Source organism: Halichondria panicea, chromosome 2 (genome assembly GCF_963675165.1).
Source record: "Halichondria panicea chromosome 2, odHalPani1.1, whole genome shotgun sequence".
NCBI classification, from domain to species: domain Eukaryota; kingdom Metazoa; phylum Porifera; class Demospongiae; order Suberitida; family Halichondriidae; genus Halichondria; species Halichondria panicea.
The window spans coordinates 5,805,974-5,833,008 of record NC_087378.1 but is presented as its reverse complement, the minus strand read 5'-3'; the positions used below and the strand labels follow the sequence as shown (position 1 = coordinate 5,833,008).

Here is a 27,035-nt window from a genome sequence, read left to right as displayed (position 1 = left end):
TAAATTTTCTTCTGTCCTGACAAGCTATCCATTGATTGGATTGAACTGTCAGTATGTCTCTTGGAAGCTGGTGTCTCTCATGTATGCTGCTCGCTTGTCTGTCCTTGGCCATTGGAAGATCCCCTAGCCCTGACCTCAGCTCTGGCTCTCCCAGCCAGCTAAAGTCACTATGGGATCGGGAGGACAACAAAAAATTTGTGCACTTGGAGAAAAGCGAAGTTTTCAAACAAGTATGGTGCACTGTGTTTTTAATTGCAACAGCATTAAAATCCAACCATAAATTATATGCATATAGCCTTGCGCCTATGGTTGAATTTTACTATTACATGATTGTGTATGGCGATATGGCATAGGATAGTACCGTAAGACCTCTAATTAAGGTGATCCTCCAAATATGCGACACCTTCGAGCTTGTTCACAATTAAATGGAGGTACCGTAAGACCTCGATTTATAGCGACACTTTTTAATAATTACGAAGCCAGAGGTCGCTTATTTTGGAGGTCAAAAACTATATTGAAGTCCTGGTGTGGCATATTTAAGAGGGTCGTATCTAATTGGAGGTTAACTTTACAGAGTCTACACTTGCCTTGATTTCAGGCCGCTTAAAAACACTCATTTTCCAGTGGGCTACAATCGAGGCTAGGGAGTGGTTACATTTAGAACGCGACATTAAAATCAACGTAGCTGTCGCTACTTTTAGAGGTCAGAAAATTGCTGAAGCTCCTGGGTGTCGCATATTTGGAGGGTCGCCTTAAATCAAGGTCTTACGGTAAATGTAGCCACACACTAGCCTCGATTCAAGCCCATTGAAAAGTACATGTTTTTAAGCGGCTAGAAATCGAGGCAAGTGGACTGATTAGAGCTACCTCCAATTAGATGTGACCCTCTAAATATGCGACACCAGGTCTTCAAAATAATTTTCAACCTCCAAAACAAGCGACCTCTGGCTTTAATTGTAATTAAAATTTGTCACCTAGCTAATACTTATAATCTATGATCCAATTAAAAATATTATAGTCTAAGAGCCAAAGACCCTGTGGTCAAACGTTTAACCTCATGTCCGGCCATTTTATTGTATGCCATCCATTATTATATTTAGCACCGTTGTCTTCTCACTCAGATTTATTCTATCCGCTCCAAGCGTAAGGCCCAGTCAGGGCTTCCCGTTATCCATGGCGACTATCCTTTCGATGACATAAACAGATATGCAAAGATCTACTACTCAGGAGACAACAGTCCAGTATGTGGGTGTTTGTATGAATTCCTTATACGTAATTAGTAGGGTACATGTAGCTTTGAGCATACTTTGTTACGTAACGTATACAATTTGTGTATATATTCACTGCACGTGTGCTCACACTCAGGTGATAATGGTGCTCACCTACTCCCTGAATAACAACATTGTCTTATCATCCAATCTGTACAGGTACATGTAGGAAAATGATTTATGTGCATATAATATTATTGTGTGCAGTACAATCCTGATAATACCATTGCAATGGCCTTTTATGTACAACACACATGTACATGTAGTTTTCTGGAAGTGTTCTTATATTCTATTCCCAGAACAATTAAGAGTAACTGTCTTGTACTGCATGTCAAAAATTAGCAGGTTTCACATTTCTCAACTGCCTATACATGTAGCTACAGTGTACAGTATTCATAGTGAAGCCTACATAACTACCAGTGCTTGCCAATAAACAGGAAACAGGGTCATGAGGCTAGACACGCGGCATTAATAATTATGCACATGAAACCATATATAACTCTTATATTCTTGCGCGTTTATAACAGAGAAGGTACAAAGTACAACACGGTCACATGATCAGCCAAATATTAACTTGTGCATGATCGAATATCATTCAAGACATGTACTTTGATAGTGGATATGTTTTGGAATGTATCTTTCTAAGATCAGGCTGGTTGATAGTTGGGCTTATGCTGATGTGAAGCAAGTTTTCCAATTTCAACCACCACTTAGATAAGTATTCTTTGTCTGCATTCAGGATAGGATCACTGCCAACATCTGAGCCCTGATTCTTTCAACTGCATGTATCTCTACTTATAAAACTCTAGTCAGCAACAACTTCACTGAGTTTTGTACTCTAAACTTGTCTCTTCATGGAGCTAACTTACCACTAGCTGAATGTTGTCATTGGAATACATTTTTAACGACTTCATTGTCTTTCTTGCCTTCACTCAAGAAAGAGCAGCCACGTGAGCCTAACCGCGTGTCGTACGTACCTTCTGCTACCATTACGTATATCTGTTAATTGTCACAGGTCAGTGAACTATGGCCAGAGTTTTGATCTGATTAACACCCGGCTGGACTCTCATGAATTGAAACTCTCGAAAGACGTCCATGTTGGAAATACGAACGTAAATTCTCCTACAAAAGCAAATACAGACGTTGATTATTATTAATTTTGGTTGTCCAGGTGGTGTTTGCCGATGCTACCTCACCAAAGATATTCTACTCCACTGATGAGGGATCCACTTGGCAATCGCAAACATTTTCCATCTCCACGATTGATGGCAGGAGTTTGATCTGGAACACACGACACGACCAATGGGCTCTCGCTCATGACAGCACAAATAGCATAGTAATTAATTAAGTGACATCGTGTTGTATTGAACGATAATTATTGCATTTCTTCAGCTTTACCTAACGAAAGATCTTGGCAAGAATTGGATAAGCTTGTCACAAAATGTCGACTTACCTTCTGACTACCAATGGTAGGTTAGAACAAAAGTACCTCTTCCGTGCATGTATGTAATTCCTGTATACTTTTGGCAGGGGAAATCCTGACTATTATGAATCAGGTTCCGTATTCTATAACACTTACGACCCAGCTGATAAGCAACGTAAGTTACATGCTGTACCTGTCGTATTTTTAAAGTTTATGTAACACATGCATTACAGAAGGGAACTACACTGTGGGTCTGTATGTTCAAACTCCTCCTTACAACAATCCCACGGAAGTTGATCCTAACCTTGGTCGTCATGACGCCTTCGTGATGGTGGGGCCTTATATCTTTGTACAGAAGACAGTCAATGATGTCGCCAGCCTATACACCAGCTACAACAAAGGTACCTTTAAGAAAGCAATGATTCCAGCCGAAATCCCTCACCAGGTAAGCAAAATAGATTAGCGTGTATTTTGTTGGATTCTTTTGTACATGACATGTAGCATACATTGTACATGTACAGGTACGTACAATGTACATGCGTGTAGCTTGATATCGAACTGGCATGAAAGTGCATGTTAGGACAATTACATTTGTAATGTATTCCTGTTGCACTTTTAGGCGTACTATGTGACTCATATTGACGAGCTCCAAGCATTGGTGATTGTAGAAGACAAGAGGAGACAGTACAACTTGTACCTCTCGGGCAAAGAAGGCGTGTACTTTTCTTTGTCTGTACCTGACCTGATTTTCCCAGATCTGGAAGTGGTATGATCTCGGTGTCATAATTATGTGTTGTATTTGTAATTTAGTTCCGCACAGTACAAGCACACTTTTATAGTCATGTTTATAACACTTACAGATTCAGGGAGTGAATGGCACCCTAATAGCCAACCAGTACGTGAGGGCAGACCCCAGTCAGCTGGCGGATACCAAACGCACACTGATCACTCTGGACAATGGCGGTAACTGGGAACTAGTCACTCCACCAGACAGGTACCAGAATAGCACCACTGTCAACTGTAACCCTCCCGAGTGCTCCCTGCACCTGCACATGAGCACTACAGAGTATTCCAGACTGGGAGTCTTCTCTCTGGTGAGCAAACTCTATCAGTGTGATTTCTAGATATATGCTCTCTTTTGGCACAGGACTCAGCACCCGGACTCATCATAGCCCATGGGACAATTGGGAACCAGTTGTCTGATGATCCAGACCTGTACCTGTCTCGAGATGGAGGTGTAACTTGGGAGCAGACTTTGGTGGGCAGTTGGGGGGTCAACGTAGCCGACCACGGTGGACTGATAGTGGCAGCCAGGGACTACCATCAGCAGTCCTCCACTGACATCATGTACACGTGTAATGAGGGACAGAGTTGGCAAGACTTTACATTCTCCTCGCAGCCTATGACAGTTTTCGGTGTCATCACTGAGCCTGGAGAATACACCACAACTGTCAGGTATAATTATAGTTAATGTGTGTTCTTTGTTTTTATTATGTATGACTAATTTTCTGGTGTTGTTTGAGGGGTGGGGCGATTGCAAAAAAAGTCGTTAGAAAGCTGTAACATAATAATTATGCAATACCTTGACAGCTGTGCATGTGCTCTCTCACTGCAGTCTGTATGGCGTAAAGACATCCGTCTCCCCACGTGTATGGGACGTTGTGACGGTCAACTTCACGGCTAGTTTTGAGAGAACCTGCATCGCAACTGATTTCTACATCTGGCAACCTTGGGACGATCGCACAGACACTGACTGTATCCTTGGTGCTGATGTTAGCATTGAGAGACGGCTGCCCAACACCTGCTGTTTGATTGGCACAGGCTATGTGAGGACAGTACTGGTGACCACGTGCGCATGTACTGAAGAAGACTATGACTGGTTAGTCCCATATACTCGCTGTGTCTACCTGCTACTATACCACTTGTTTGTGTTTCTCATGCAGTGACTATGGATTCAAGCACTCTGATGGATTTGTTGGCCCATGTATTCGTGATCATGATTTTACATTGGATGACCCCTGCTTGAATGACAATGTAGTTACCTATATGAAGTCAACCGGCTATAGAAAGATCCCTGGTGACATTTGTGAAAAAGGAGTGGAGGACACATTTAAGAAACAGTCATTTTCGTGCTGTGCATCTACGGGTCAGCCAACAGCTTTGCCAGTCCCTCAAGCTGCGGGTCAGTCGACAGCTGCTCTAGGAGCTCTGTTTGCACTCACACTGTTTGGAGCACTGATCCTCATTGCAGTGATTGTTGTCCTGGTTATGTGAGTTCACCTATACTATATAATATCAAGAGCGCATAAAAGCTCTTGTACGTGCATATATATATAATACAGTGTACATGTATAAACCTCATATAAAGTCAAGAGCACATGAGGAGATGGATCGAGCATCTTACTACACTGTATTACGATAGTGAATCTATTCACTATCGTCTAACCACATTTCCTTGTTTGTAATGTGCTAATTAAGTGCTCCGTACATGTGTGGCTGCATGATAACACAATAATAGTCAATATCGAATAATGTTAGCAGCACTTAGCAGTTTGTGTAATTATATGGCATAATTTGATACAAAATCCGTGTAGTAAGATGCTCTATCTCCTCATGTGCTCCTGGTAGAGTATCATAAATAGCACTTTATTCTCGAAGAGCTTTGCAGTCTTGGTTGGATTTTATATACTTGAGTTTTCTACCGTACACTAGGAAACATTCTTCACTGAGGCGTCGTTATCTCCAACTAATGACAGCTGGTGAGACAATGGGTGGGGGTGGCATCATATCTTTTGTCCCATCCACCGAGTCTGACAACTCAACACTTCTACAACATGGTGAGTGGGCGACTCTTTATAAACCATACGTTTTCAATTACGTAAAGCATGACAAAATTTGTGAGAGTCAGAATTGTGTGTAAAGGCTATAATTATGATATGTTGTAATACACACAAATCCTAAATTAAAGACTTTATAATAAGTGTAGGACCTGAATACATGCATGCACCTGTTGCGCCTAAGTAAGCAATGTCTAGTAAAAACATAGATACATGTACGTTAAAGAGGGAGGGGAATATTAATTGGAAATGGAAGTGGCTGGATCACATGGTGTTTAATTACGTTGAAGTCTGTATGTGGAGGCTCCACTTAAAAATAAGCCTTGACTATACCGCGGTGATACGTGGGTACAAGGGTGCTTTCGGTTCCAATGTCTCTTCTTCTATAAGCACCGCGGGTGGCATGCTGATCCTCAGTGTAGAGCGGCAATGAAGCTACAGAATTATTAATTGAGCATGTTTAGCAGTCCCCTACACACACTCGCTGCACATGCGCAACCAAGGCATAATAGTTATCACGGTAAAATACTGCATTGTGCAATGGTAGTATAAATCACAGACAAGATTGAACCCCTATATATCTTCTCCCATGCAGACAATGATGATGAAGATGATGAGCCCCTAAAGCTATAATATAATTAAAAGGATGTTTGAACATGCTGCAACAGTTTTTAGCACATAAGTTAGTTAAGCTACTTGTTCACAATACAGTATAATTATTATTATTACAATCCACATGCAATATTAAGTATCATGTCCAATAAAAAAAGTTTGACAGTTGCAACTTGCAGGTTCACAGCTTTAACGGTTCCTCGTCCTAACTATCGGTATCCTGATAATTAGCTCCTGTATAATATGTGCACGGGATATCATTTATAAATTCTAATTTTTGCATGACAGCTTATAATTATACAGTAACAGTAGACCCTCGTTAATCCGGCCACCCTTGGGACAGCCGTATTTCAAAAAATAGTGACTATATTCCTATACCTCGAATCTAATGAATCATTTTGCTCTCTATTTAAGTGTAATTGCCAAACCACACCCAAAACGTCATATCCGGCCTTACATTGTAATAAACGATCAACGCATAAATTAAAAACCTACTTTAGTACTGGCCAGCTAGTATACAGAATAGAGAGTGGCCGCATTTCAGGGCGAGTAAATATCCAGCTAGCAATCTGTGCCAAACCAAATGGCCGGTATACATGTATATCGAGGTGGCCGGAGCCGGAATAGTGAGAGTCTACTGTAGTCATACAAAAACTAAATATCCTATAAGCTTTAGATACATGATCGTATAAGGAAACCTAATATGAAATGTTGCTTTCTGACATGCTGGATTTCATCATTTCTTTTTCAGTGTTCCACACCAATCGGCACAACGGTTAAACCACACCCAAACCAATCCTCTAAATAATAATTCTGCCAGTCGAAGCCTACTGTACAGTGTGATACAAAAAGTGTGATCATGATTGATGGTTATAGCATTTTTAGAGCACGAAAAACCATTACTAAATGAACACACCTGATCCAAGAAGCACTTGTCTGTCTGTGTCTCTTACATACGAGATTCCACCACTCCCCATTCCATCACCAGAGGTAGCCAATCGCAGGAATTGACGTTTAGCCTTAGAGTACTTCCTGAAAAAGTTAATTGTCAGGAAATTCCGAATACAGCAAATCATTTTAGGTACCCCCTGGCATTAATTCTGAATTATTCAGGGTGCCTAGAAAATCCAGTAATATAGATCTAGACCCAACTTATATTCTATATATATTCTTGTGTTAGCATGAATCCGTACAAGCCTAAGTGAATAATTATTGCGAACCAGTTTTAATGCCACGTACACGTCTTACATAGACTTACTTTGCGAACACCCCTGCAAGTACACCCAGAACAAGGGTGAGCAGCACAGCAAGACCCAGCAGGGTAGCTAGAGCAGAGACCGTGACAACATACTTCTGACTGAGAGGATCTGAAGCTTCATCAGTAACTCTTGATTCATGGGTAGTAGGAAATTGCGTGGAAGGCTTTTCGGTTGTCGTACTTTCTTGTTTCTGGGTTGTAGTAGGGAATTGCGTGGAAGGCTTTTCGGTTGTCGTACTTTCTTGTTTCTGAGTTGTAGTAAGGAATTGTGTGGAGGGATTTTTAGTTGTTGATGGTGCAGATTCGCAGCATGGAAATGGCTGTTTCTTAAATGTATCCTCCACTCCTTTCTCACAAATGTCACCAGGGATCTTTCTATAACCGGTTGACTTCATGTAGCTAACTACACCGTCAGTCAAGCAGGGGTCATCCAATGCAACATCATGATCACGAATACATGGGCCAACAAATCCATCAGAGTGTTTGAATCCATAGTCACTGCATGAGAAGCACAAACAAGTGGTACAGTAGCAGGTAAGCACAAAAAGCATGGGACTTACTAGCCTCAATCCAAGCCGCACTTCCTCTGAGAGTGGGCCTGGCATCAATTGCTTGCGCATACGCTAACCATTAGCCAGGGATAACAACGTGTATGCTCAGTAAAACAATGACGTCACAACGAATGGAAGTGGATTGAAGGAAGTATATAGAAAGTTCTATAGAAGGTTTCTATGATAGCATTCTGATAGCTACCAATAGTCTGCTATGCTAGCAAAAGACTCACAGCCTGCAACAGTGTGGATGAAAATTGCCTAAACGGGGTGAAACAGGACACTACAAGGACAGGTCACGCTCATCTAATACTAAGGTGAAATTTTACCCACAATGAAGCACCGCGGGTGCTGGTGCCAAAGCTACATAACATGATGTTGAACATTTTTATTAATTTTTGCTTGCAGGCAGAATCACAAGGAACTGAAAGAGTGGGTAATGATCAACCATGATTGTGAAAACGATGGATGCCAAAAGTTAAGTCTAAAATTAATGGCTGCATCAGCATGCAGGGCCTTTTTCTCTTCTCACTCTTCCAGCTATCAATAGCTAGTGTTCTAGTGTAGAGCTAACTACTAAGTAGAGTAGAACACTAACAAATTTTTCTACGCACTCTTCTGAAAAGGCTGCTATGGCATTCCAAGTAAGAACTCGAGAACGAAGCATATCTAACAAATCCACAAATTAAAATTCAAGAAAACATGACTAAAAGCCTATAGAAACGCTTAGTTAAACTTTATTGATCCTTGAGCAGCTGTAGCAATCTACACTGACAGACAGACAGACAGACACACACACACACAAACACACTACTGTATACCGTATAGCGCGAATTTTCGAGGCACTCATATTTTGTGGATTGGCCTCTAAAAGCATTTCGTTGCCCAATGTTCGCAGAATGACTGCTTACCGGAAGCCACGCCTTTAGATCTTTGCATGTTATAGCAGGTAATTCTAATTATAAAGAAACATTTTCGTGGACTTAATTTTCGTGTAGAATTCTAAGCCACGAAATCCGCAAAAATTAAGCCCCTCGAAAATTTCGCGCTATACGGTACCTTGCTTGCACATGCACACCGAGGCATAATGATTGAGCCCATGCGCAAGCAGTCAGTAGAAGGTCAATCCAAGGCCTGTGTGAAGGAGGCTAGGGACTTACCAGTCATAGTCTTCCTCAGTACATGCACACGTGGTCACCAGTACTGTCCTCACATAGCCTGTGCCAATCAAACAGCAGGTGTTGGGCAGCCGTCTCTCAATGCTGACATCAGCACCAAGGATACAGTCAGTGTCTGTGCGATCGTCCCAAGGTTGCCAGATGTAGAAATCAGTTGCGATGCAGGTTCTCTCAAAACTAGCCGTGAAGTTGACCGTCACAACGTCCCATACACGTGGGGAGACGGATGTCTTTATGCCATACAGACTGCAGTGAGAGAGCACATGCACAGCTGTCAAGGTATTGCATAATTATTATGTTACAGCTTTCTAACAACATTTTTTGCAATCGCCCCACCCCTCAAACAACACCAGAAAGTTAATCATACATAATAAAACAAAGAACACACACTAACTATAATTATACCTGACAGTTGTGGTCTATTCCCCAGGCTCAGTGATGACACCGAAAACTGTCATAGGCTGCGAGGAGAATGTGAAGTCTTGCCAACTCTGTCCCTCATTACACGTGTACATGATGTCAGTGGAAGACTGCTGATGGTAGTCCCTGGCTGCCACTATCAGTCCACCGTGGTCGGCTACGTTGACCCCCCAACTTCCCACCAAAGTCTGCTCCCACGTTACACCTCCATCTCGAGACAGGTACAGGTCTGGATCATCAGACAACTGGTTCCCAATTGTCCCATGGGCTATGATGAGTCCGGGTGCTGAGTCCTGTGCCAAAAGAGAGCATAATTATATCTAGAAATCACACTGATAGAGTTTGCTTACCAGAGAGAAGACTCCCAGTCTGGCATACTCTGTAGTGCTCATGTGCAGGTGCAGGGAGCACTCGGGAGGGTTACAGTTGACAGTGGTGCCATTCTGGTACCTGTCCGGTGAAGTGACTAGTTCCCAGTTACCGCCATTGTCCAGAGTGATCAGTGTGCGTTTGGTATCTGCCAGTTGACTGGGATCTGCCCTCACATACTGGTTGGCTATTAGGGTGCCATTCAGTCCCTGAATCTGTGAGAGAATTAAAAGCATGCAATATCTTATACAGAAATACTAGCCTCTACACAGGCTCTCCTTTTTCTGTTCTTTATCACAATCGTTCAATAAGATAAAATACTGTATTATTCGTTCAATGAGATAAAATACGGTATTAATTGGAGGAATAAAAAAAGAAATAGACGTAAAGTTAGGAAAAAGGAGAGCCTGTATCGGGAAGTCGCGTGAGGGTAGAAGGGTGGTAGAAGGGTGAAAATGAGCGTGGGCATACTGAGCTAGAGATGTTGGACTGCCCACGCAGAGGTCTACGACTAGTAAAACTTTGCCTGCAGCAAGCTGGACATGGACTTGGAACTGGAAGTTTGCAAGCACTATAGCTAGCTATACCTTAGGCTTAGCTAGATGATCTACTAGTCTAGATTGTGTGTTTAGATTCTATCACTATTACCTTTTCTTGTGTCTTTCTACATGCTATAGTAGAATAGCTTAGTCATCATTATCATATAGCAGGTAGCTACTGCCACCAGAGCTGGCCACGTTGGTTCTCTGATCTGACTTGCAGCACAGCTTGGTGGTTGTCTCAGTGCAGTACAGTACAGTCTTACTCGGAATGCGTGGGAGAATACCTTACGTCACGATTGTGGGCTACATATCGCCCACGTTCATAAAAATCCTTGTGGATCACGCGATTTCCCAAACCAGGCCTTACGTTTTCTTAACTGTACGCCCATTTCTTTCTTTGCTGCCTCACTATGTCTTTCTTATGTTTATGGATGAACAGTGACAACAGCAAGAAAAAGTAAGGCCTGGGAACGAGGCTACAGAAATACCTGCCTGCAGAGGTGTGCAGTTTTAGACTACAATTCTCTCACATTATTCATGGTAATGCAGTACATGCAACACTATGCCTACGTACCAATTCCAAATCATATATTCCATTCTCCAAAACCAGATCAGGCAGGGAGAGAGAGAAAAATACGCCAGTAGCATCCGAGAGATACAAGTTTTTCTGATTGCTTTCATCATAGATACTGTACACTCCGTGGATGTGAAACGTAGGTAGTATACGGGTAGATTACGGAGTATTCGTGTTCACTCACTGCAACGGCACCCAGCTGCAGAAATGGACACTTTTAGTGTTGTTTTTCTTGCACAGCTGCGCACTTGTGGCTTCAGTTGAGGAGAAGGCTTGCTGTACTCGTAGGTGGGAGGTAAGTCTATCATAGAGCATGTATATTGAGCCTACATTATTAGTGGATAGCCTTTTGGAGCTCATTTTTGTCTGTAACTTACTAGGTGACAAGTTTGTGGTTAGGCGATCTTTGGTTGGGTTTATGGTTGGAACATTTCGCTTTGCTTTCCTGTTAGTCTATGAAGTGAAGTACTGGGAGAATGTGTTCAGCACTTAAGGAAATGTATAAGGCTAGCAGTAAACTGAATGATAGGTCAAAAATAGGTGTTCAACAGTACCTATCTTGTGGTTAGGCGATCTTGCCAACAAAAAGCTCCATCACTTAAATGATGTGGTCATTCAATAATATAGATGTCCTTATACCAGGAGAATCTATTTTGACCCTCAGTAAATGTTTTGTTATTTCAGGAAAGCGTGTCTTTTTGTGGTGAACATGTTTACTCATACAAATGTACTGTATGATGATAATGCATACATGATCGTACAACAGCGGCCTGAGTAAATTATTATTACTAACATACTTTTTTAATTTAGGTAATGCTCTATCACCAAAGGAAGCGGAAAGGAGCATAATTATTCCCTGATGCAAGACTAACAAACAAGTGTACGAGCACAAGTAGCGATAAGACGAAGAAGAATCCTCCTTCAACTTTAAATCAGTTTTAGTTGTCCATTTAGTTGTCTATTACTAAGTCTATCTTCGTGCATGGATGCCTGCCTATATAATATTCTGTGTGCATACATGCTGTGCTATATATACAATGTCATCACAAAAATTAAGTCAGCAGTGTACATGTAGCTAGATCAGGTTCCAATATGATTTCTGCATTTCCACTTTCATTCATGAACATCTCTCTTGGCTCTCCCTGCGCAGAGAATCAGTTAGCACTGGAAGAACTTGGACTGGGAGCTTCAGTTATCCTATCACTCACACGTAGTTCTGTTATTATTGTATCCATGCAGTAGATTCCGTATACTATAGGGAATTTCGGATACTGGGTCCGTGTCATCCGTTGCAATGAGTGTTTCAGTAGTGGGCGGAAGTGTTTCACATCCACGGAGTGTACAGTATCTATGCTTTCATGCTCCACGATCACCAATGCTTGTAGCCGTCAATATGAGATACATAATAGGTCTACAGTGCAAAACACATTCACATTAAAGTATTGTTTCATTCGTCCCGATTATTACCTGAGGCACTTACAACACACGCTCTCTCTCTCTTTATGCGCTCTTGGTAATACGTACCATCAACTGATATTGCCGTAAGCATGTGTAGCTGGAGGCGAAAAACACGAAGACTTTCATCATAATTATTTATGCACCTATTTGAATACTTACATGTACATGGATAATTATAGTTTGCGTACTGTCTCATTAGTCATAGCCGCAAATATGCATGAGGTATATAGAAGTGCTGCAAAACTGTTCGTGGACATAATTATCATTTCACACATGCACAGCAATTAACACTGAACGATTTATGTTTAGCCTCCACTTAAAATAAAGCCTTGACTATACCCATAGATAGTAAACCCTTCCTCTACTATCTATGCTATACCGCGGTGCCTTAATTGGTTGTGCAGCGAGGTATATGGTGTGTGTAGACTGCTACAGATGCTCAATGATAAATGAAGTGCAAGTAAGAATGTTTTCCAATTAGTGGATTTGCAAAATAATGCTCCGTTATCACGGTAAAATACTGCATTGTGTAATGGTAGTATATCTAGATAGACAGACATGGTTGACCCCTATATGTCTTCTCCCATGCAGACAATGATGATGAAGATGATGAGCCCCTAAAGCTATAATATAATTAAAAGGATATTTGAACATGCTGCAACAGTTTTTAGCACAGAAGTCAGTTAAGCTACTCGTTCACAATACAGTACATAAAAATTATACAATCCACATGCAATATTAAGAATTATTACAGAAATAAGAAGAAGTCTGACAGTTGTAACTTGCAGGTTCACAGCTTTAACGGTTCCTCGTCCTCACTATCGGTATCCTGATCATTAGCTCCTGTGTAGAACATGTGCACGGGATATCACTTTTGCATGACAGTTCATAATTATACAGTATACAGTATACAGTAACTCGCGTTAATCCGGCCACCCTTGGGATGGCCGCATTAAAAAAAAAAAGCTGCGACTGACTATCCCTACCTCGAATCTAATGAATCATTTTGATTTCAGTGTAATTGCCAAACCAAAGCGTCATATATCCGGCCTTACATTGTAATAAACGATAAACGTACAAATTAAAAACCTAGTTTAGTACTGGCCAGCTAGTATGCAGAATAGAGAGTGGCCGCATTTCAGGGCGAGTTTTGTGCAGTAAACATCTAGCTAGCAATCTGTGCCAACCCAAATGGCCGGTACATGTATATCGAGGTGGCCGTACTTCAGAGAGCAGCTGGAATACTGTAAGTAGTCATGCCAAAAATTAAATATCCTAGATACATGATCGTATAAGGTAACCTAATATGAAATGTTGCTTTCTTTTTCAGTATTCCACACCAATCGGCACAACGTACGGTTAAACCACACCCAAACCAATCCTAGCTAAATAATAATTCTGCCAATCGAAGCCTACTGTACAGTGTCATACAAAAAGTGTAATCATGATTGATGGTTATAGCATTTTTAGAGACGAAAAACCATTACTAAATGAACACACCTGATCCAAGAAGCACTTGTCTGTCTGTGTCTCTTACATACGAGATTCCACCACTCCCCATTCCATCACCAGAGGTAGCCAATCGCAGGAATTGACGTTTAGCCTTAGAGTGCTTCCTGAAAAGTTAATTGTCAGGAAATTCCGAATACAGCAAATTATTTTAGGTACCCCCTTGCATTAATTCTGAATTGTTCAGGGTGCCTAGGAAATCCAGTAATAATTATAGTGTTATATAGCATGAATCCGTACAAGCCTAAGTGAATAATTATTGCGAACCAGTTTTAATGCCATGTACACGTCTTACATAGACTTACATTGCGAACACCCCTGCAAGTACACCCAGAACAAGGGCGAGCAGCACAGCAAGACCCAGCAGGGCAGCTAGAGCAGAGACCGTGACAACATACTTCTGACGGAGAGGATCTGAAGCTTCATCAGTAGTAGGAAATTGCGTGGAGGGCTTTTCGGTTGTCGTAGGGAATTGTGTGGAGGGATTTTTAGTTGTTGATGGTGCAGATTTGCAGCATGGAAATGGCTGTTTCTTAAATGTATCCTCCACTCCTTTCTCACAAATGTCACCAGGGATCTTTCTATAACCGGTTGACTTCATGTAGCTAACTACACCGTCAGTCAAGCAGGGGTCATCCAATGCAACATCAGGATCACGAATACATGGGCCAACAAATCCATCAGAGTGTTTGAATCCATAGTCACTGCATGAGAAGCACAAACAAGTGGTACAGTAGCAGGTAAGCACAACAAGCATGGGACTTACTAGCCTCAATCTCAAGCCACACTTCCTCTGAGAGTGGGCCTGGCATCAATTGCTTGCGCATACGCTAACCATTAGCCAGGGATAACAACGTGTATGCTCAGTAAAACAGTATGCTCAGTAAAGCAATGACGTCACAACGAATGGAGTGGATTGAAGGAAGTATATAGAAAGTTCTATAGAAGGTTTCTATGATAGCATTCTGATAGCTACCAATAGTCTGCTATGCTAGCAAAAGACTCACAGCCTGCAACAGTGTGGATGAAAATTGCCTGAACGGGGTGAAACAGGACACTACAAGGACATGTCACGCTCATCTAATATACTAAGGTGAAATTTTACAGGGAAATATCCACAATGAAGCACCGCGGGTGCTGATGCCTCGGTGGAGGTGCCAAAGCTACATAACATGATGATTAACATTTTTATTAATTTTTGCTTGCAGGCAGAATCACAAGGAACTGAAAGATCGACCATGATTGTGAAAACAATGGATGCCAAAAGTTCAAGTCTAAAATTAATGGCTGCATCAGCAGGGCCTTTCTCTCTTCTCACTCTTCCAGCTATCAATAGCTAGCGTTCTAGTGTAGAGCTAACTACTAAGTAGAGTAGAACACTAACAAATTTTTCTACGCACTCTTCCGAAAAGGCTGCTATGGCATTCCAAGTAAGAACTCGAGAACGAAGCATATCTTACAAATCCACGAATTAAAATTCAAGAAAACATGACAACTTTATTGATCCTTGAGCAGCTGTAGCAATCTACACTGACAGACAGACAGACATACAAACACACTACTGTATACCGTACAGCGCAAAATTTTTGAGGCACTCTTATTTTGTGGATTGGCCTCCTAAAAGCATTTCGTTGCCCAATGTTCGCGGAATGACTGCTTACCGGAAGCCACGCCTTTAGATCTTTGCATGTTATAGCAGGTAATTCTAATTATAAAGAAACATTTTCGTGGACTTAATTTTCGTGTAGAATTCTAAGCCACGAAATCCGCAAAAATTAAGCCCTTCGAAAATTTCGCGCTATACGGTACCTTGCTTGCACATGCACACCGAGGCATAATGATTGTGCCCATGCGCAAGCAGTCAGTAGAAGGTCAATCCAAGGCCTGTGTGAAGGAGGCTAGGGACTTACCAGTTATAGTCTTCCTCAGTACATGCACACGTGGTCACCAGTACTGTCCTCACATAGCCTGTGCCAATCAAACAGCAGGTGTTGGGCAGCCGTCTCTCAATGCTGACATCAGCACCAAGGATACAGTCAGTGTCTGTGCGATCGTCCCAAGGTTGCCAGATGTAGAAATCAGTTGCGATGCAGGTTCTCTCAAAACTAGCCGTGAAGTTGACCGTCACAACGTCCCATACACGTGGGGAGACGGATGTCTTTATGCCATACAGACTGCAGTGAGAGAGCACATGCACAGCTGTCAAGGTATTGCATAATTATTATGTTACAGCTTTCTAACAACATTTTTTGCAATCGCCCCACCCCTCAAACAACACCAGAAAGTTAACCATACATAATAAAACAAAGAACACACACTAACTATAATTATACCTGACAGTTGTGGTGTATTCCCCAGGCTCAGTGATGACACCGAAAACTGTCATAGGCTGCGAGGAGAATGTGAAGTCTTGCCAACTCTGTCCCTCATTACACGTGTACATGATGTCAGTGGAAGACTGCTGATGGTAGTCCCTGGCTGCCACTATCAGTCCACCGTGGTCGGCTACGTTGACCCCCCAACTGCCCACCAAAGTCTGCTCCCAAGTTAAACCTCCATCTCGAGACAGGTACAGGTCTGGATCATCAGACAACTGGTTCCCAATTGTCCCATGGGCTATGATGAGTCCGGGTGCTGAGTCCTGTGCCAAAAGAGAGCATATATCTAGAAATCACACTGATAGAGTTTGCTCACCAGAGAGAAGACTCCCAGTCTGGAATACTCTGTAGTGCTAATGTGCAGGTGCAGGGAGCACTCGGGAGGGTTACAGTTGACAGTGGTGCTATTCTGGTACCTGTCTGGTGGAGTGACTAGTTCCCAGTTACCGCCATTGTCCAGAGTGATCAGTGTGCGTTTGGTATCCGCCAGCTGACTGGGATCTGCCCTCACATACTGGTTGGCTATTAGGGTGCCATTCAGTCCCTGAATCTGTGAGAGAATTAAAAGCATGCAATCTTATACAGAAATACCTGCCTGCAGAGGTGTGCAGTTTTAGACTACAATTCTCTCACATTATTCATGGTAATGCAGTACATGCAACACTATGCCTACGTACCAATTCCAAATCATATATTCCATTCTCCAAAACCAGATCAGGCAGGGAGAGAGAGAAAAATACGCCAGTAGCATCCGAGAGATACAAGTTTTTCTGATTGCTTTCATGCTCCACGATCACCAATGCTTGTAGCTCGTCAATATGAGATACATAATAGGTCTACAGTGTAAAACACATTTACATTAACTATAGGGTTATAATTGAAGTCTATTTGCGTTGAGTTTGGGCTCCGGAAGTTCTGTGGTCAAGTATGCCAGAGACTTCCTCATAGATGAATGTTGCAAGCTGTGTTGTGCTGTGCTGTGCTATATGCCTCTTGGCATGTTTTGCTTCGATCAAAAAGTGCGTTATAAGAGAGATAATTACTAATTGGGGCGAGCGTAGCGAGCCCTATCGTAGTGACGTCGGTAGAAAATTTCTCTGTATGTATGTATGTCATGGTACGTACGGCCTGATAGCCGGTTTTTACACATGCGGTCCTTACCAATTTCGTGTATTCCCTACTTTGCACAACTGGAGGCATAAGAAAAAGTTGCATAAAATGAATCCTGACAACGAAAGCAAACAAGAAAGACTTCGAATAAGGAGGGATCGAGAGAGACAAGCAAGAGCCCAAGAAACAGCTGAAGAGAAAGAAGTCAAGCTAGCCAAACGTAAACAACAAAAAAACAGCTTTTCACAAACACGCTCGCCCCATGACACCTTGTGTCACCCTAGTGTATAAATATCTACTGCAGTTAAGTGCGTCTGTTCTGAACACAGGAAACTGAGCTAAATGAAGATCTAGATCTGTAGTCTTTACTAGGTAAGCTCTCGTCTACGATGTCTCGACACTTGATTCTGGCGTACTATCTACGGCTTTACGTGAAAGTCTGCAATGCGTATAGCCATGCTGTAGTTTCATGCCCTGCCAGGATCCGCCCAGCTAGTGACTGCCCACGTTAATTTTCACTTGTCTACCACTTATCTACTGTCACGCGATTTAGGAAGGCAGGTACTCCTTTTTAAAGTATTTTTTCTGATTATTACCTGAGGCGCTCGTGGGCAGCCACGGGTATAGTAGTCCGTTGGTTTGTTTGTGACAGGTGAATCTACTCACCTGGGTGCCATAGCGCTGCGTTTACAGCATGGATAGACTTCACACAACAATATCTTAGTTTAAATAGTACGTGGCAGATTATAATTTTAAAGCTTCTTTGTCGAATGAAAGCAAGCAAAAGCTAAGTTTGAACTTGCACGTTGGCCTCTAGGCTCTAGCTAGCTACATATGCGTGCTTTTTTCGAGAAGTGATCCTATACCAGGAACGATTGCTCTTACTTGTACTAGCTACTATTGATTGCCGAGGGTTAGCACTTCAGTGCTCTAATTGAACTACCGTATAGCTGGTTATTTTTGAGGCACGACATTTTCGAGGATTGACCCAGATTCACGAAAATTTAATGCCTCGAAAAGTGGTTTACTTCCGGTATTGAAACCTCTCTGCTGTAGGGGTGTGGTCATTTTAACCTAGAATTGTTTTGTTTTGGCATTCCGCGAAAATAACCCGCTATACGGTAGGGTGACAAAAAACAAAAAAGGAGGGCTGCGAAGGAAGCTAAAATGGATGGCTGCACACTTCGACTTTTAACTTCAAGGATAGAAGCGTGCATGTAGATCTAGTAACTGTCAAAATTTAACGTTAAAAGTGGTGGATCTGCAAAGAGGCCACAGTTCATAATGACTGTTCTGGCAGTGTGCAGCTTTGCAGCTCTTTTCTGACTATTTTAGCCCATGCAACAAACAGCTATAATAGTAGCGGTTTAGTGCAAGGCTTACGAAAGATTCTGAAGAGACTGAGGAATCCGATGGTACTCATGAACATTTGAATTTCAGTGAAGTACGTATGACAGAGTTATGAGAATGAGGGAAAAACGCAATGCAAATTTGACCTCAACACAATTATTGTAGAAAGTGAAACGTGCCTGTATATATAGGTGACATATTTTCATAGGTAGGCGCTTTCACTGTTAAGCTCATTTTGCTGGTATTAAATTTTGCTAATTCTTTGCTCAAGTTTGAAATTAATGTTATTCATAACGTGTCTAATTACACCCAAATGGATTCATTTTTGTGATTTTACATTTATATGCAGAAATTAATACTCGCAAACATATGTCACCTTAAGGTACGTATGTAAAGTATACGGGAACTTCAAAGCAGATTATACATTAATTTGTAGGCAAGCTCACCTGGTGAGGGTCTTCGGCTGGAATCATTGCTTTCTTAAAGGGAGCTTTGATGTAGCTGGTATACAGGCTGGCAACATTATTGTCTGTCTTCTGTACAAAGATATAAGGCCCCACCGTCACAAAGGCGTCATGACGACCAAGGTTAGGATCAACCTCCATGGGATTGTTGTAAGGATGAGATTGAACATACAGACCAACAGTGAAATTTCCACCTGTAATTATAGGTACATTATGACCATCCTGCTACAATAGATTAACTCACGTAGCCTATCGGCTGGGTTGTAGGTATTATAGAATACTGAAGTGGCATCAAAATACTTGGGGTTTCCCCTGCAAGGACAGTGTTTGATCTTGTAACCTAGCGCTTTGTTATATCACGTTGTCAATGTTATAAGGGTGTAATACAGTCCCTTCCGTGTTATATTACACGGTCGCGTAGCCTCGAGGCATGATTCGGTAAGGGGTCTTCGTGATATAAAACACTGTCAGTATATAGCATGAGAATCCTCGTGATATAATTTACAGGTAACTTGTCCTCATGACCGTATAATTTATAAAACACTCGGTCTTATGCTATATCTATTACGTAGTGATAATCATTATATATCTTACAAGAATTAAAGGGAGCTTAGGAAAGACACCTATTCCTCCTATCTGCATGTTACAGTATTACGTACTGCACTACAAATTTACCATTGGTAGTCGAATAAAGGCAATTCAACATTATCAGACAACTTTATCCAACTATCGCCCAGATTTTGTGTCAGGTATAGCTGTGATGGAAATAGAGTACGCACTTAGTAAAATGTTCAATTCACATACTATGTTATTTGTGATGTCATGAGCGAGAGCCCATCGGTCGTGTCGTGTGTTCCAGATCAAAGTCCTGCTATCAATCGTGGAGATGGAAAATGTTCGCGAATTCCAAGTGGATCCCTCGTCAGTGGAGTAAAATATCTTCGGTTGATTCGCATGAGAAAACACCACCTGGACAAAAGCTAAGCATATGAATACTGATCAATGGGGTGGGGTGTTTCTAATCAGTGAACTGGACAATTGGACTGACCTTTGACCTTGATTGATTGCATGCACATGCATGTTTATCATTTCTGTTAGAACAGCTTTGAAGTAATAAAAATACTTTTGAATGTGATTCGAATCCTTATTCAGGACCTACCACCACATCATATTCAAGCTCCTATCCGATGTCCTCCGATACATGTAAACACATGCATCATTCATGGGTAATTAGTGAAGAAGACCCAAGCTACTTCTCACCTTTTAAGACGCATTATAAAGTATGTTTGGATGTCACATAAAGTATATAACACAAATTTGGGACCACCCTATGATTTGTGTATTCAACACGGAGAAAACATGCCATAATAATTATTACACACAAATGGAATTCATCATTCTCGATTCGGAAACGCAAAATTAGTGGACTGTGTAAGGTATAATTCTCCCCATGGATCCACACATTCAAGAATAGTTTTTTGAATGACTTTATCTTTGAAACTGAGCCTTTTTATTCAAAGCTACTCTAAATATCTTGTATAGAGCTTTGCTGTGAGATCAGAAGTGTCCAAAGAGCATTGTGTTGATGGTGACTAGGTATTTGACAGAAATGATAAACGCGTATGCGCAACCAAGGTTCAGTATTTCAGTCCAGCCCACTGATAAGAAACACCGTGATTAACGTCTGCTATATAGATGCATGTCCTACTTGTGACCTGATTCAATTTTACAGCAAACCTTCATGCATGCACGACTTATCAGTTTGGTTACTATAAGAAATAACTTGCATGGACCAGATACCTATACATGTATCAACTTACCAGATTTTTGGTGATACTCCCAAAGTGGGAGTTGTACCACAGTGTGGGTCCACTAGAAACTGTCGAGTCCAGCTGGCTGTCAATCTGGTCAAAGGTTCGGCCATAGTTTGTTGACCTAAATAAAGCGCATACCGAAATCTTTGGCCGTGGGCCAGCTACATGCAGGGTTTCATCCAGGATTTTTGTTTGGGGGGAAAGTTTGAAAAGAAAGCGCACGCACCATGTGAGAAAATGTTGAGGCCACACCCACTTCCAGTCACCACACCCCCTATATTGCTTGTTGTTGGTGCCTATTAGCGATGTACTCCTGCCAATATGCATTGACGGCAACTACATGTAACTTGGTATGCTGGTTTGAAATTGTGGACCGTATCTACAGAAACCACAGTACTAATTATATATACAAAAGAAATGGATAGATTTGTGGTAAGACTAGGTGATGACCAATCATCCTCTAGCAAAGCTACATGTAGCAAAAGATCGTGTCTAGCCCTCTCTCTCTCTCTCTCTCTCTCTCGGGGGGGGGGGGGGAGAAAGCTTCCCCTCGCCCCCCCCCTAGATGAAACCCTGACATGTATATATTCATGTACAATGTGCATATAGGTGGTACGTCAGCTATGTATGTAGCATGCTGCAATTTATATTTCAATAGACGAGGATTTCAGACACACTCAGTTACACACGCATACGCAAGATTTATTTTATTTACCAAATTAATACGATTTTGACATACCTGTACAAGTTTGATGTAGCGACTGTGTACAAATTGGTTAGGGAGTACGTAAGGACCATGATCACCTAATAAGGAGTGGATGACACAAAGATAGCATATGTCTCTGTGTTGTGATCACATACTATTCGGGAATTGAGACTGGACTACTTAAGGTATGTCAACAAAATAAAACAATTTCAATGCGAACTGGGTAGCACATACTGAACTGGTGTCGACTCCAGAATAGTAGATTTGACCGTATCTGTTGATGTCATTGAATAAGTGGTCGCCATCAATGGCCGGATCTAAGCCACTCTGACGTTTGGCACGTATGGCTGAAACCTATAATAATAAGCGTACATAATAATGATTACATGTTAGACTATAGCTACTAGCTAATTAGATATAGTGGCGCTGTAGCTATAATAATTCTATACTGGATTTATTACATCAATGAACAGAAGTGAAACCTGGTAGATTCTAGCTATGCGTGTGGATTAAAATAAGAGCTAGATATGAATGTGAATCACGTGAACGCATAAACCTGGACAATTCGTGTTGCCCTAAATGGGAGTCGTTAGCTAAAAAAATCAAAGAGATATACCATAACAAGAGTAGGTAAGAGTAAGAGTGTTGAACTGCTAGTAACAGCAATTTCCTGCTCACTTGATAGTTATCAGTACTATGTTAGCAACACTTCCCAGAAACTGCACTTGCTGTGATTGTAGCCTCGTTCCCAGGCCTTACTTTTTCTTGCTGTTGTCACTGTTCATCCATGAAAGAATAGTGAGGCAGCAAAGAAAGAAATGGGCGTACAGTTAAGAAAAAGTAAGGCCTGGTTTGGGAAATCGCGTGATCCACAAGGATTTTTATGAACGTGGGCGATATGTAGCCCACAATCGTGACGTAAGGTATTCTCCCACGCATTCAGAGTTAATAAGACTGTACTGAGACAACCACCAAGCTGTGCTGCAAGTCAGATCAGAGAATCAGCGTGGCCAGCTTTGGTGGCAGTAGCTACCTGCTATATGATAATGATGACTAAGCTATGATCTATTATACTAGCATGCAGAAAGACACAAGAAAAGGTAATAGTCTGATAGAATCTGAACACACAATCTAGACTACCACTACCGTATAGCGTGAAATATTCGAGGCACTTATATTTCGTGGATTGGCCTCTAAAAGCCATTTCGTTGCACAATGTTCGCAAAATGACTGCTTACCGGAAGCCACGCCTTTAAATATTTGCATGATAGCAGGTAATTCTAATTAAAGAACAATTTTCGTAGACTTAATTTTTGTGTAGAATTTTAACCCACGAAATCAGCGAAAATTAAGCCCCTCGAAAATTTTGCGCTATACGGTAGTAGATCATGTAGCTAAGCCTAAGGTATAGCTAGCTATAGTGCTTGCAAACTTCCAGTTCCAAGTCCATGTCCAGCTTGCTGCAGGCAAAGTACAGTATTTTATCTTATTGAACGATTGTGATAAAGAACAGAAAAAAAGAAAAGGAGAGCCTGTGTAAAGGCTACTGTGATTGTGCAGTTCTGTGCTACAAACCACAGACCACAGTTTACTTAACAGCACTCATTAATTGAATAGTGACGACAGTGATGACGCATGTCAGGGCAAATGCGGTTCCACAATTACTACAGCAGTTCAACACTCTTACTCTTATCTACTCTTGACCATAACCATAGCGCTACATTTTTGTATTTTGCTGATTTCTCAAAAAAAACAAAACATGGATTTTATTTAGATTCGAGGATAGCCTTTTATGCTACCGGAAGTATTAGTTATTGCCCAGCACGAGTGCAACACGGAAAATATTGCACGAGGGCGCACTGAACTAACTAACTTTGCCCAATGATGTCAAACTTTTCTGATTGGTCAAGTTTTCTCTATAAACCATCCTATGAAAACCAGTTCAGTCCCACTGGTGCTCTGGCTTTTGTCACAAATCTGCGGCTATAATTATTTTGTGATAATAAATGTTAAAGTGAGTCATCCATGCAGCTTGCCATGTACACGTTTTGTTCTATTTGTAGATCACAAGAAAACTCAAAGAGTGAGAAATAATGACCATGATTGATGCTAAAAATGCGGCCAAAGTACAAAGTCTAAAATTAATGGCTGCTGCATCTTATCATGTCCGTAGGCAGAGCCTTCAGCTCTCTTCTCACTCTTGCAGCCACCAACAGCTAACTACTAAGTACAGTTGCTGCACTGTTATGAAAAGGCTGCAATGACATTTCAACTAGACTCCATTGATCGTTGAGCAGCTGTAACAGATCTACACATACAGACAGACACACAAACACATCACTCAAACTTTATCGACCTTTTGTACTGGTCCTGGAGCAAAATTGTACGCTAAAAATTGATTATACCTTCTGCTTCAGCATCAGAGCGACCTAGCCTTTAAGAAAGGCACTAGTCCATAGAATCAAGATCAATCCACCACTGAATTATCTTATGAAACCAAATTGCTTTCTGCTTCAGTCCCACAAAGGCTAGTATATAAACCAGGGAATCTGATGATATAATTGCCCCAAATACATAAAAAAAATATGTATGTGGCGCTACAGTAGACTCTTGTTAATCCGGCCACCCTTGGGACAAGTGCAGCTTGGCTGGAATAGCAAGGTAGCCGGCTGTAGATCACGCTTACAATGAGAACCGGCTGGAATTTAAGACTAGTAGGAGTGACTAAACGCTCGCATGATCTTTGATTGAGTTTCCTATCCCTCTTCTCTTTAGTTTATATTAAACTAAGGATAGGGACATTTGGTTTACTATGACTCCTATATTAACCTTACTCTATGGTTTAACAAGTCAGTATACCAGCTAGACAAGGCATCACGTACGTACCTGCTGCATGACTTCACTTTTCTCCAGGTGCACAACATTAGGCTGATCAGCTCTGTCTTTCCAAACTGACTGTATCCTACTCCTCTGAGAGGAGAGCTTGAATTCCGTGCCCGTAGATACACACACAAAGATCAGCAGCACAATTGAACCAGTGTATTTACCAGCCATTTTTTCTTCAGGGTTTGTTTACTGCGATTTATCATAGATACTCTATCTATGGGTTTACTGACTAGTGCAAGCCCCTCCTCTTCCTACTGGCTACAGGTCACAAGCAGAGGAGGGGTCCGACAACAGTGCGCCTGAGCTTTCTGAAGCAACGCTCTTTAGTAAAAAAAGGATCATTATGCCGATTCAGCAAAAAGCTAAAGAAGATAAATGTCACACAAAGTTAATTTTGGCAGGCTGCTGAATAAAATGCAATGTGCGCTACAAGTTCTATACCAGACACTTCAGTTGACATTGCCATTAATAATGAGGTAAACGTCTCTGTGCTGAACATAGGTGTACAATTCACATACAGAATTCCAAGCTTTTCAGTAATTGAAGTTGAACTGCACTGAGGCAAGGAACATTTCAGTTTGAACATTTAGATGGATCTGTACGTGTGTATGATGGATTCTTGAGATCAGACCAGAGCTTTCCAGACCCTTCTAGACCGTCTACCACCCCTTTTGCTATCACTATTAAAGACCATTGTTTTGTTGATGTAAGTTGCTTCCCAATTTTGTTGTACTGGCGCATACTCAAATACTATGTACTTCTCTTACAGGTTGAAGAGTTTTGTAAAGTTGTGTATGTATACGACACCTAAAGGCTTTTGACAAGCTTGGTTTTCTAATCGTATGAGATTGGCTACTTAATGATGGAAACTGTGACGATGATACTGATAGTAGTGTGTGTGACAGAATATCTAGTGAAGAGTTTGCATACCAAGAAGAAGACACTTAAGAGAGCTATGTTCCATTTAAATGCATAGGTGTCACTCGTGATACGGAGTATCAGAACATTCTCCATGAAGTTAAGGATATAATTAAAAGTGGTGACATTGTTCCAGTGAAGATGAAACCTGAGCCAGAGAATATTGTTGATCCTGAGGCAATTTCTTTTCAGTGCCTTCATAATGGGGTTTGGCGGACAATTGGTTATGTTGTTTCTGAAATTTGTGAGGAAGTACACACAGCTATCAAACAAGGGGACATATTAGTAGTCGAGTTCGTGTGGGTAAAGTTCAAGCTTTGGAAGAAACAGCCTGGCTATTATGCTTGTATTGGAGTCACTCGGAGAGGAGAATGGTCGATAAAGGTTAAAAGATGTTGTAGCACCTTTACTTGAACTGCAACTTGCAATAATTGTATGGTCATCATCTGTCACAGTTGTTAATTTTGAAGGTATGACATTGGATAATTAACGCATGCAAATGACGTATGAATACAAGGTAAAGAATACATAATAGCAATAATACGTCCTCGAAAGTTAGACATACGAGTGTTCGGAGATGTAATTGGGAATATTAGGTGGTGGCGGCAGCTCTTCTGGTGGATTGTGAAAAATTGCTGTTTTGTGTGATGGAAGGGAGGACTTCCCACTTGAAAACGTAGAAGTGGCCATCGATTCAGCTCTCGGGACTCTAGGCATTTTTCTAGGTGATTGTGTGGATGGAATGTCAAAATCAGGTCTGTCACCCTTAGAAGCGGTCGTGGTTGGAGGTATAATAAAAATACGGCAGATCGGGGTCATTCCGTTTCTCATACTGTTATAGGTCTCTTCGTGCCTATTGCTTTCGCCAAGTTGTACATCACATTGGTTCCACCACCACGATCCAATTGCACCATAGCCTCAAGAGAGAGAATTAGATAATCGGAAGGATAAACTCTTTCATAATAAAGAAGAGCATATTTCTGGAACAGCTTAGTCACCACACCGATCTGTTCTTCTCGACAGAGCTCTGATATTGTCTGACCAGTGCCTGATAAAACACAATTGTTCATCATTGGGCAAGAAGAGTTTGTTTTATTGGTCAAATTGTATTCAGCCTTGGCATTGTCAGGAGAGGAGAAACGGTTTTGCAGCTCCCTCTGAACAGTGTTTCGACAGGCATCAGCTAGCTACAGTAGATGAGATAGAAAATTCACCATTATTTTTATGATACTAACATCTAGTAGCAGTTTACCTGTGCGTACTGTTTCCATGTTTACAAAAAGAAATTCAGAGGCATATTTCCAAAACTGATGTTTTCTTCCAAATGCTTGCATGCACTGCACTGCTTTTGCTGAATCAGCATAATGATCTTTTTTTTTTTACTAAAGAGCGTTGCTTCAGAAAGCTCAG

The 27,035-nt window shown here is 41.4% G+C and overlaps 3 protein-coding genes and 1 long non-coding RNA gene across 4 annotated transcripts; 2 read left to right on the top strand and 2 right to left on the bottom strand.

Annotated features, from left to right (window-relative positions):
* The first annotated feature begins 11 nt into the window (after nt 1-11).
* LOC135332197 (VPS10 domain-containing receptor SorCS1-like) lies at nt 12-6,316 on the top strand. The gene is made up of 15 exons (XM_064527562.1): nt 12-230; nt 1,122-1,241; nt 1,366-1,427; nt 2,284-2,380; nt 2,440-2,604; nt 2,661-2,737; nt 2,799-2,866; nt 2,925-3,136; nt 3,311-3,457; nt 3,552-3,785; nt 3,839-4,146; nt 4,307-4,570; nt 4,635-4,961; nt 5,404-5,528; nt 6,124-6,316. The coding sequence occupies exons 1-15, from the start codon at nt 54-56 to the stop codon at nt 6,159-6,161; spliced, it is 2,421 nt and encodes an 806-aa protein (XP_064383632.1). The 5' UTR covers nt 12-53; the 3' UTR covers nt 6,162-6,316.
* Nucleotides 6,162-12,411, bottom strand: LOC135332205 (sortilin-related receptor-like). Its single transcript, XM_064527573.1, is given in 8 exon segments — nt 6,162-6,374; nt 7,057-7,172; nt 7,399-7,896; nt 9,110-9,373; nt 9,533-9,840; nt 9,898-10,131; nt 11,033-11,139; nt 12,393-12,411. Coding segments are annotated over 6 exon segments (1,257 nt in total). The 5' UTR covers nt 9,940-10,131; nt 11,033-11,139; nt 12,393-12,411; the 3' UTR covers nt 6,162-6,345.
* A 724-nt stretch (nt 12,412-13,135) lies between these two features.
* Nucleotides 13,136-24,943, bottom strand: LOC135332196 (sortilin-related receptor-like). Its single transcript, XM_064527561.1, has 15 exons — nt 24,708-24,943; nt 22,056-22,175; nt 21,855-21,919; nt 21,122-21,236; nt 20,106-20,270; nt 19,977-20,056; nt 19,546-19,613; nt 19,284-19,495; nt 17,055-17,213; nt 16,694-16,927; nt 16,333-16,640; nt 15,910-16,173; nt 14,305-14,703; nt 13,991-14,106; nt 13,136-13,333 (listed from the first exon to the last, which is right to left on the bottom strand). Exons 1-15 carry the CDS (start codon nt 24,873-24,875, stop codon nt 13,281-13,283), a joined length of 2,526 nt encoding a protein of 841 aa, XP_064383631.1. The 5' UTR covers nt 24,876-24,943; the 3' UTR covers nt 13,136-13,280.
* Nucleotides 24,944-24,988: 45 nt separating this feature from the next.
* Nucleotides 24,989-26,932, top strand: LOC135332208 (uncharacterized). Its single transcript, XR_010393164.1, has 2 exons — nt 24,989-25,413; nt 25,477-26,932. It is a non-coding gene; the product is annotated as an uncharacterized LOC135332208 (long non-coding RNA).
* Nucleotides 26,933-27,035: the final 103 nt, after the last annotated feature.